Source organism: Eutrigla gurnardus (genome assembly GCF_963514095.1).
Source record: "Eutrigla gurnardus genome assembly, chromosome: 11".
Taxonomy (NCBI): Eukaryota; Metazoa; Chordata; class Actinopteri; order Perciformes; family Triglidae; genus Eutrigla; species Eutrigla gurnardus.
The window spans coordinates 25756050-25767086 of NC_139925.1; the positions used below are offsets into that span (position 1 = coordinate 25756050).

Sequence of the window (11037 nt, forward strand, 5' to 3'; positions counted from 1 at the left end):
TACATGTCAGCCCTGTGATAGACTGGTTACCTGTCTGTCTCTACATGTCGGCCCTGTGATAGACTGGTTACCTGTCTGTCTCTACATGTCTCCCTGTGATAGACTGGTTACCTGTCTGTCTCTACATGTCAGCCCTGTGATAGTCTGGTTACCTGTCTGTCTCTACATGTCTCCCTGTGATAGACTGGTTACCTGTCTGTCTCTACATGTCTACCTGTGATAGACTGGTTACCTGTCTGTCTCTACATGTCAGCCCTGTGATAGACTGGTTACCTGTCTGTCTCTACATGTCAGTCCTGTGATAGACTGGTTACCTGTCTGTCTCTACATGTCAGCCCTGTGATAGACTGGTTACCTGTCTGTCTCTACATGTCAGCCATGTGATAGACTGGTTACCTGTCTGTCTCTACATGTCAGCCCTGTGATAGACTGGTTACCTGTCTGTCTCTACATGTTAGCCCTGTGATAGACTGGTTACCTGTCTGTCTCTACATGTCGGCCCTGTGATAGACTGGTTACCTGTCTGTCTCTACATGTCGGCCCTGTGATAGACTGGCGTCCTGTCCAGGGTGTACCCTGCCTTCGTCCAATGACAGCTGGGATCGGCTCCAGCCCCCCCGCGACCCTGAATACAGGATAAGCGGTAGACGATGGATGGATGGACAACAAGAATGATGTTTTGAAATAGAGTCCCGTCCCTTTTGATGGACCACCATGGGATCTTATTCTGGAAAGTCTGAAGTCCAGTAGTCAACGGTGAGAGACAAATCACTTCTTGATTACACATATGATGTCAATTTAAAAGATGAACAACAACAGGTCTCTCTGTGTGTTGGGTACCAGGATGTAACGTTACTATAACAACAGGTCTCTCTGTGTGTTGGGTACCAGGATGTAACGTTACTAGAACAACAGGTCTCTCTGTGTGTTGGGTACCAGGATGTAACCTTACTATAACAACAGGTCTCTGTGTGTGTTGGGTACCAGGATGTAACCTTACTATAACAACAGGTCTCTCTGTGTGTTGGGTACCAGGATGTAACCTTACTATAACAACAGGTCTCTCTGTGTGTTGGGTACCAGGATGTAACTTTATACTAACAACAGGTCTCTCTCCTCCTTTCTCTTCCTGCTGATAAAAAGAGTTGCTGGATAAAGCACATCAGCTAAGCTAAAGTTACATAAGTAATGGAATGTAGTGAAGTTTGCTAGCGACCTAGCAAGACAAGCTAACATGTTGGCGAGGTACGTTGTGTGAGACCAGAGATGTAGTTCACTGAGCAGTTTCACACACTGCATGAAAAGTGGGATTTTCGTCAGTTAGCGGCCCTGTAAATTGACGTGGAAGTTCAGGTTTACGACTGCAAACGGCAATTTGCAGGAAACACCGAAAACTGACGTAAATTGCCGGGAATTGACGTGGGCCTTGCTTGGCAGTTGTCCCCCCATGACCCCCCTCCCCGTAATCCTAGGGGAGGCTTTAACATGTAAATGAAAATGCTGTGAGCTATACAAATGCAAATCAGGGTAGCAGGGGGAGTTTTCCCCCAGGTGACATTTTTCTGAAAGGTGTTAACTTCATTTCATCTTCATTCAAAGATATAACTTAATTTCATCTTCATTCAAAGATACACAAAACAATTTGCTTCAACAATTACTTTTAATCAGGCTTTGCCACAAAGGTAAAATGTACATTCATGCAAACAACATCACCGTCTCCTAGAGCTCAACCACTGTGCATAGTGGCATGACTACAGTGACCCTTTCTGTGCTTAAATGCACAGTGGATGTGTTAACCACACATCTCCCAGCAATGCGCTCAACAGGCAGAAATGATGCTGGGTATGACGTGTCTGTTCCCTGCAAGCTCCAAACTTCTATTGGCTTTCCATAAAAATGTCTGTCCGGATGGGGATGAAGCCAGGAAACTTGCGCAGTAACATGTTTAAATGCAGTACCTTTTGACACAACATTAACAACTATAAACTGCTTTATTATGGCTGGTCGTAGTTCTGCTAGAGGGTCAAGGATGGGTTCATAGATTATAGGCTTGTGTTCGAAATGCCATACTAACGTCCTACTCGTACTTAATTGTGACGTAAATTTGAGTACGTAGTGCGTTCACATACAATAGTATGTGAATTTGTGCACGCGAGAAATGCCCGGATGTATACTGCATTGGCAAGAATTTCTGAGTACAGCGGACCTTGCTAAATCTACTCAACTTCCCAAAATGCATTGCGGCTCGTCTGACTTCACAAGTTTTGGATAATGGCGGACGACTGCGGTGATTCTGGCGAGGAGCCCGACACAAACCGCGTACACATGTAAGTATACTGTAACATGACTTTTACGTTTCCAGCTGACTTTTAAATCGTATTGATAATGAATGTTACTTTATTGTTGTTGGCATTGTACGTTAACGTTACGAATCGAAGGTCCTTCCAGCCGGCTAGCCTACTGACGCTAATTTACCATTTAGGGGTTAGCGAGCGCAAGCGAAGCGGAAAATGTGCCGTTTTTACCGACGTTAACTAATAATATAGTGCTTATGTTAAACCGTGGTTATAATATATTTACTAACGGTGATTAATAACGCCGTGCACCGTTGTCCGTTAAAGGGACTGATGCAGACAACGGGCGCCTCATTCAGTGGGGGGAACGAGGCGGAGACGTTCACGTTCACCGGCAGCAGGGATGCTGCTCTGAGAGGCTTCACTTAAGAAAATGTGGTTTAAATGTTATAATTCTTATATCCAGGACTGCTGGAGACTCTCAGGATGTCCCAGGACTGCTGGAGACTCTCAGGATGATTGCGGTAAGAATATGTTCGGTGACTGCTAGCTAAGCTAAAATTAGCAAAGCAAGCCCAAGCTAAAAGTAGCTTAAAAGCTAATAGTCCAAGCTAAAAGTAGCATAGTAGCCTTGTAAAAGAACAAGAGAGAGGAACCAGTGTAACGTTAAGTTGCTTTGTTAAGTGTACGTTGTTGGTCTTTTACAGGAAGCAGTACGCCGTCTTCACAACTCGGAGACGAATTGTAGGCGCTACGAACCGGAGTAAGGGTACGATTTAAAGAATATGCTTTCATTCTGCTGTATACGGAAATAGATGCGTTAACAGTAGATACCGATCTTAACTGTTCATTTTGTTTTCACAGACGAACCTCGCCTCATAACGAAGCTGTGACCTCTTACTTGCTCGGAGCTTTGTCCGCAAGTCCGGATTTCTATGACGCTGAATTACGACGCCATTGTGTGTAAGTCACTTTTACTGTTTTCTTCTTCCTTGTTTTAATTTTACTGTGACTTAAGTTTTCTTATTCATACCACTCATTTAATTGTTTTCCAGCTGCCTGTAGGACATACTATGAAACGGTACGCAGGAGCTTCAGACACACACAGCCTGATCTCGCATCGCAGGCGGAAGCTGTGAAGAGGTCAGCTCGGAGTCGTTCCAGGAGAAAGAGGGTAAGACTTATTAGATTTATTAGATCCGTTTTTGGTCAATGTGACCAAACCTACCTAAACCTATTTTCAGGTGCATTAATAGATGTGTTGTGTCCATGCGCAGTGCATCGCGCAGTACTGATTGTCTTTATTTATTGTTTTACAGCTGCTGGAAGCGAGACGGAGTGTGCTTGCTGGCGATGAGGCGGACCGTTGGAAGTGCGCCACCACAGACATGATGTCTGATGAGGAGGACGGCGTCGTTGGCGGGGTGTCTGGATGGATTGTGCGACCTCCATCCTCTCGTAGCCAGGAGCTCACCGAGCTCTGTGCGACTCTACAGTCGGGATTAGAGAAGACTCCCAAGTACAGGGCCACGCACCGCAGGCGGCTGTAAAACTGACCAAATTCGGACAGAATGTCGCCAGTTCATTTGTGTGTTGTGTTGTCAATAAAGCTCTTTCTTTGAATACTTCCTCCTGGCAATTTTTCCTTTCCTCAATAAATTCATTAATATTTATATTTATAAATATATAAATAAATAAAAATAAATGTGTATATATATGTATAAATATACATATATATATATATAAATATATATATATATATGTGTGTGTATATATATATATGTATATATATATATAGTGATAGATCTGCTAACCAATCACTAGTGATTATTCTTGTTTAAAAGACCCAGTGTGACCAATAGTAACACATCTGCCAACGGGGGTGGGGTTTACATTTATAATGACTCATCAGGTTGACCAATAGTGACAGATCTACCAACGTGGGTTGGCTTTACATTTATAATGACCAGATCTGCCAACCAATCCTGAGCGATTATACTTGTTTAAAACTAGTGGTTTCATCCAATCCTGAGTGAGGATATTCAAGCCATCTCTGGCCAGGCGGGGTTTCGCCGCTATTCATATGCTAATTAGAGCCTTCGCTGTGGTTCGTTTCCGACAATTTTCGGCACAGACGAACGCGGCGTTCGCAGCCTGTAAATTGTCGTTAACTCCCGAAAATTAGGGAGATTTTCGGGCGTTTACAGGGACGAAAATCCGACTTTTCATGCAGTGACACTAAACTAAATGATACGATGAAAAACCTACGACACTCTGAGACTTTCTTGACTTTAAACATCTTTTAAATTGACAAACATCACATGAACAAAATTAATTGTCTCTTGCTGTTGACTTCCGCCCATATTTATTGTGAAATGAGGTCCCATGGGCAAAGGGCTAGATATTGCGTCTCTATACAAGTAAAACTGTCCACCATACAGAGTTTGCTGTCCACTTACGTTTGGTGCACCACTGTGACCCCTGAGCTTGACTCCATCCATGACAGCAGTGTCCTCCACACACATTCACCCTGCAAACACAAAACAACACAGTTGAGCTGTTTTTCAACTTTCAAGATCCCAGCAGAATTTAAATTCCAGTCCAGAACTTTGACTTTGCTTGTCGAAGACCTTTGAAGAGATGGAATTTCAAGTAGACCCTACATTAACATCCAGCCTTACACCTGCCTGGATGGGTGCCACACCTGCTGGCTGTCGTTGGTCATTGGTTTCTGAAAAAATCTGAGGTTAGAAACAGGCCGCGTCAAGTTTCATTTGAGGTCTGTAACGCTGAGTTAAAATGGATGACCACAAGGTTCAGGGGGTTTGAGACAAGTCGCGTCATCATATAAATGTTCCATCATAGTTATCTGATTTTTGGCAGAAATGTTCTGGTCTCCACCAATTCTTACCGGATGTTTTCCAGACTTGAGTGCCGTCTCAAAACACAGAGCTCATGATATGTGGTTTGGCTTTGTAATGCGAAATCTGACTGGGGAGGGAGGAATGTTCTATGATCCTGACGATTCTGAGGTGGACTGTTTATTGTAGTAGGTTTGTTAGCTTCGCAGTGCCAACAAGAACCTCACGAGGTTAGTTTTACTACAGAACTTGAAGACTTTGAGTCAGGCTGTTGGAAGCTGAACCAACCTGGGAACTCACAACTCACATTATCATTCAGGAAGTTGGCTTAGCTGATGGTGTGAGTCACCGCCTCTTGGAGCTTTTGAGGAGTTTAAAGAGTAACTAAACTCTCAAATCAGCTGAAAACCAAGTTTTATGGGTATTAAGTAGTACTGTTGGTTAATTCAGGTCCAAGTCTTGACATATGAGTCCAAGGTGTCTGAATCATACATATTGTGCATTGAATAAGCATGGCCAGTGGCCTCATCTGGTTGAGAGCATAGATTGTATATAAGACGTTAGGGGTGTAACGATACATGTATTCGCATTGAACCGAAACGGTACGGGGGTCACGGTTCGGTGCGTGGATTTACACGGTATAAAAATAAATAAAACTGGCGCACAAATTAATTACGGAACTACTGTTCAAGGCCGTCCATCTCTGTACCGTTACACCCCTATTAGACGTGGACGTAGTCATGGTGACGTCACCCTTTGGTTTGTGGACCACCGTTTTGAAGCCTCCAGTTTGGAATTGTGGATGTCACCATCTTGGAAATTTTGCAAGTGAAGGAAGTGACCATACTTGGACTGTGGAGGAGCAACGCGTGGATCTGACGAACACAAGCAGCGGCAGCACCCCAGGCGGCAACCGTTGCATGTTATGTAACTATAGCTATATACTTCTCTTTTGTCTCGTTCCTCTCCTTCTTTTCTCGTAGTCAACTCATTGACCCAGTTCCACAGGCCGGCAACGCTGGTTTGACCTGGCCTTAGTCTGAATGGGGTGCAGTCAGTGAACATTAAAAGCTTTCCCCATAGTTTGGGGATTTATTTCCAGTGGTAAACCCCATTTTTGAGTTGGCCATTCCTTGGCCATTAATTATATTTAATGTCATTTTAATCCAACAAGAAAAAGACAAAGTTCATGAAAACAGTGTCTTGTACACACATGGATCAAGGAAAGGTCATGTCAGGGGCCATAATAGCAAAATGGCCAGTAGAGAGAATGCAAGTTTAATGGCACTTGGCTTCACCTGGCTACAGAGCCAGATATTATCCAGTGCATGTAACTGGCTTAAAAACATCATTAGAGATGCACCAACTGCAATTTTCTTGGCCAATTCTGAATTCTGATTTTTCGCAGATTGTGATTCTCTCTCTACTATTAATGTCAGCAAAGGTCCAGACCACCGTTCCGAAAAATAAGTCAAACCCTCTCAAGGTCAGCATAAACCGTCATGAATTTACATTTGTTATTGTCATCTGTAATGATTTCTGCACAATTAAAATTATTCAGAAATTAATTATAATATTTTTACTTTAAACACTTGTTTTAAATCAAAATAAATTATTGGCATGATGTATTCCAAGCTGCTTAAAGCTGGTGTTAGTAAGTTATACAGCTCATAATTCCCTCTCTAATATGTTTTCTATTACTGTGAAAACCTAGCAAGGTCTCTATGAGTCAGCCCTGTGATAGAGCGGCAACCTGTCCAGGGTGTTCCTTCACCCAATGCCAGCCCCGCCACACAAGCCTGAGCGGGATACCCGGTTACCGACGATGGATGGAAGGATTAATGGATCATAGTGTTATGAATGGCCTTCGCCCAATACTCATATTTGCTGAATCATGCTTGAACACATCATAATAACCCGTATCAATGTTAGCTGCTAGCTCTGTCTCTAAAGGGAGATACTCCTTGCTGTTTGCAGACAAGCCCGTCACTGTGATTACTTTGAGCAGCATGAATTACAACACAAGGGTCTGATTAAGTTAGTTGCTCCAAGTGTTTCTAGGGTTGTTCCTCCATGGCTTATTGTGACAAGAGCAGACTTCAACACCAACGATGGGTGAATGTTGTTATGGTAAAACTATAAACTTGTAAACTTGACTGTCAGAAAATATGATCATGTCAGTACGGCAGTACCAATAGGTAGTCATCAGGTATGGTATTCAAGATGCTAAAATAAACAATAAAACAACAATTGGGGCTTTTTAAACACACACTTGGTTCTTGTTAAGGGGCGTTTTAAAGTGTGTAGTTGGGTTTATTGCACGCCATCATGGTTGCCACACAATCTCATTAAGGCATCACATCAGAACCAGAGAGTAATGTGGCAGAATGTGACAGCTTCAGGCTTCTCAAGGCAAACATTTCCCCTGATTCATTTCTTTGTGTATCTCACAAGTGTGCAGTATACTTGACAGGGTTTTGGAAATCTGTACCCTGTATGTGTTTCCTGTCCGTTACTTCAGTTCAGAACATGTACACTTGTATTTCTCTGTCGAGTATAGAAACGGTGTGAGAATATTTAGATTAGAATGGACATGCCTATTCAAATCAATGTAGCAGGATGGTTTTATGTATACCGTTGCCATGGCGACAGTTTTAGATAGCAATATTATCACAATAGAACACACAATAAGATTTTGAACATAAAGTACATAAAGTAAAATAGTAGTAAAGTTTCATCGGTTCATCTCGTCATTTTTGTTGAAGCTAAAGCGGGTTTTCAGTCAGCTGCTGATTTTGCGACCAACAGATTGATTCGTCAAGCAGACGAACTAAAACTGCCATAAACACTAAATGTTTGTATTACAGTCCAACTGACTTATTGGACTACTGGACTTATTCAGGATAATTAGACTTCTGCTCTGAACCAATAATGGCTTATTCACATCACGATGGAAACACAGCCTTTGCACGTGCAATGCCGTTATTGTGAATGAAATGAGTTGCGAGGGCTCTGTGCAGATGTCCGTTGAAAGTCTCATTTCGTTTAACTTTAACCCCAACCTTCCAGAAAAATCTATGAACTGTACTTCTGAATTTACAGAGTCGTACGATAGCTAATATGAATATGAAGACCACTTCATTAAACTTCATATGAAACAGTGCTATTATACCAAACATGTGCAGGGCATGGGACGCTATGAAAATGTCATGTCACAATTATATTAATAATCATCAAACTCATCAAACTTAAAATGGCACTAAAACATACTGGAATAACTACATTTCATTTAAAAACTGATCTTGTTATTGCGTCACAGATAAGACGTGTATTTATTAAAGTCCCAGTCGGTAAGTCCGGCGGATCGAGGGCACTCTGTCAGGTTTTATCACGGGCACCATCACAATCTTTCTTTTTTTCCTTCTTTTCCACCGGTGTTTTCTTTTCCTTGGTTGTTTTGGACTTCCTCATTTCAGTTTTTAACCAGGAATTGGAAGCTTTTTGCTACTTCCCTCCGCCTCCCCCCTGTGATAGTGTTACGACCTGAGGGGGGAGGGGCTCTGTGTGTGCAAGAACACAGCCCTGCGTGCTGATTGGACAGGATAAGCCGGGCTGTGGTGATTTTTTACAAAACAAACAACAGGCTCTGCGTGCACGTGCACGGCTTCAGTGAATATGATCTAACAAATGTTGCCAACTGGGACTTTAATGTGAACGTCCTTTTCAGTGAAAATAAAATATATTCTTAAATAAGATCAAAAGTATAAATAATCATAAATCGTAGAGTTTACTGAAATACAAATATGTATTTTTTTTATCCCGTGTTGGATTTATATCACGATCAGCAATAAAATGTTGTATCTGCCCATCATATATTTACATGCCATTCCTACTGTGTTACATTGATTCTCATGCTAGAACAACATAATATATATCAGGGGTTGAGGCTACAGCTTCTATCACATTCTACTATGGGTCTACAGAAATGCTCTCTGAAAACCAGTGACTGGAGTTGAGTATAATTGCATCTTTAGACGTTATCGTCAGCATTCATTTCATCCAACACTATTACCAGGTCAGACTGTTTGACCCAGTGAGCTGCAAACAAAGCCTCAAATCGATACTGTTGCCTCCAATTAGTGTCCCAGCAGTCGGCAGCTGATAACACGGGTTCACTGAGGGAGGACGGACTCGGGCCTGCGCCATGGAGACGTGGTTGGGTGGTTATAGTGTAGCTGGTAGCCATAGTGGCCAACCAGAGAAGTGTAGGCTACTTTCAAGATACTTTCCTGAACGTTTGCTTTCTGATAGAAGCCAGGAAGTCCTGACATGACAGGAAGTCATTAAGTGGCTTCTCATTTTCCCACTAGCTCACATTCCTGTCTCCTGACACTTCCCCAGAGTTCCTTACCCAGACAGCTTCAGGGTCTGCTTCTGCTGGCCCTGCGCCGGTCCGCTCTGCTGCTGACCGAACTGCGGAGCTGACGCCGGCTGGTTCCCCATCCTGCGGGTCCGGACCTGGCCGCCTAAGTTGGCACTGAGCTCCACGTTGTACGTGTGCGGCTGGCCGGCGGCGCCGTGACGCGTCGAGATGGAGCTGACTCGCACCCCGCCGCTGGCTCCGGCGGACCCCGGGCCGGGCTGGAGCACGTAGAGCCGGCTGAAGCCGCCCCGGCTCTGCTGCTGCTGCTCCGCTGACATACATACCGGGGAGAGGAAGAACCCGACCGAAAATAAGAGGCCCCATCTAACCCGAGCCATATCCGCAGCGAAGGGGAAGTCAAGTACGAAAAACAACAACTTTAGGGGGAATAGAGGTCCAGGTTACTTTCGGCTCCGTGAATATCTCCTTTCACTTGTTACGCGTGAAGAAAGCGGCTGTATTCCGGAGCATATTCCTGGTACGTGAACGCTGCCGACCTCCAGCGCTGTGGGAATGCACCAGAACGTTCCACAGGAACAACTTATAAATACTGGTATGAAGACTGGTTTGAAGACTGATATAAAGACTGGGCATGTAGACGTCCCCCGGGGTGGGAGTGAATGTCGCTCCGCTCTCCGTCCTCCTGGACCAGGCAGGCCCTCTTCCTCTGAGCACGACTGGACTTGGTCCGCGGTCACAAGAGCGAACTCCAGGAAAGTTTCTCTGTTGGAGGTGAACACAGTCAGCTCAGCGCGAGCAGCCAGCCTCCAGACATGACGTCGGGGGGCGCGCGCTACATTCGCTGAGAGTTTCTTGGGGCCCAAGGGTGTCAGGGGACCCAAAGCAAAGCCCCCGCCCACACAAACTCGCTCACTCGCAGACTGACCCACCCCAACACCCCCTCGCCCCACACACACTCACTCTGCGCTCACATTTCTATCAGTTCATTGTGACTTCCAGTAGAAACGTGTACAGTGAACACTGTGGAGGCAGACTGGTTTCCCTCAGCAGGTGGTGATGATCACTGCAGATACGGAGGTCACGGCTTCATTATCCCCTCATCCCAACATGATACATTATCTCCTGTTCACAACCTCATTATCTCAAACATAATTAATTGAAATAAGTCCCAGATAACAATTCAAGACATTTTCTTTTTGTTTTGTGTGACTGTATCAGCAATGAAATATCCTCAAGGACCCCCTCGAAAATGAGATGGTACATCTCAAGGGGCAATCCTTGAAATAAAGATTTTTTTTTTAATGTTGTTGAAAAAGTTCAAATTTTATATGCACCACGTGATTTCTAGTTTCAAGTCTTCTTCAATCCAGCATGATGTTCATTTAGTACATTATGGTCCATTTAGAGTCCACCAGACCAGAAAGCAGGGGATGCTTTAGGGGCGGGGCTTACCTGCTGATTGACAGGTCTCTACCACGCTACCAATGCAGTTAGCTAC

The 11037-nt window shown here is 44.0% G+C and overlaps 1 protein-coding gene across 6 annotated transcripts in view; it reads right to left on the reverse strand.

The window, feature by feature from the left end:
• Positions 1 to 10404, reverse strand: part of ltbp1 (latent transforming growth factor beta binding protein 1) — a 142219-nt gene extending 131815 nt beyond the window's left edge. For all 6 annotated transcript variants that reach the window (XM_084021602.1, XM_084021603.1, XM_084021601.1 and 3 more), the window contains exons 1-2: positions 9567 to 10404; positions 4754 to 4824 (exon numbers count right to left, since the gene is read on the reverse strand). In XM_084021602.1, the coding sequence (XP_083877728.1) occupies positions 4754 to 4824; positions 9567 to 9916 (421 nt within the window). In that variant the 5' untranslated portion in view covers positions 9917 to 10404. The remainder of the gene's footprint in view (positions 1 to 4753; positions 4825 to 9566) is intronic.
• Positions 10405 to 11037: the final 633 nt, after the last annotated feature.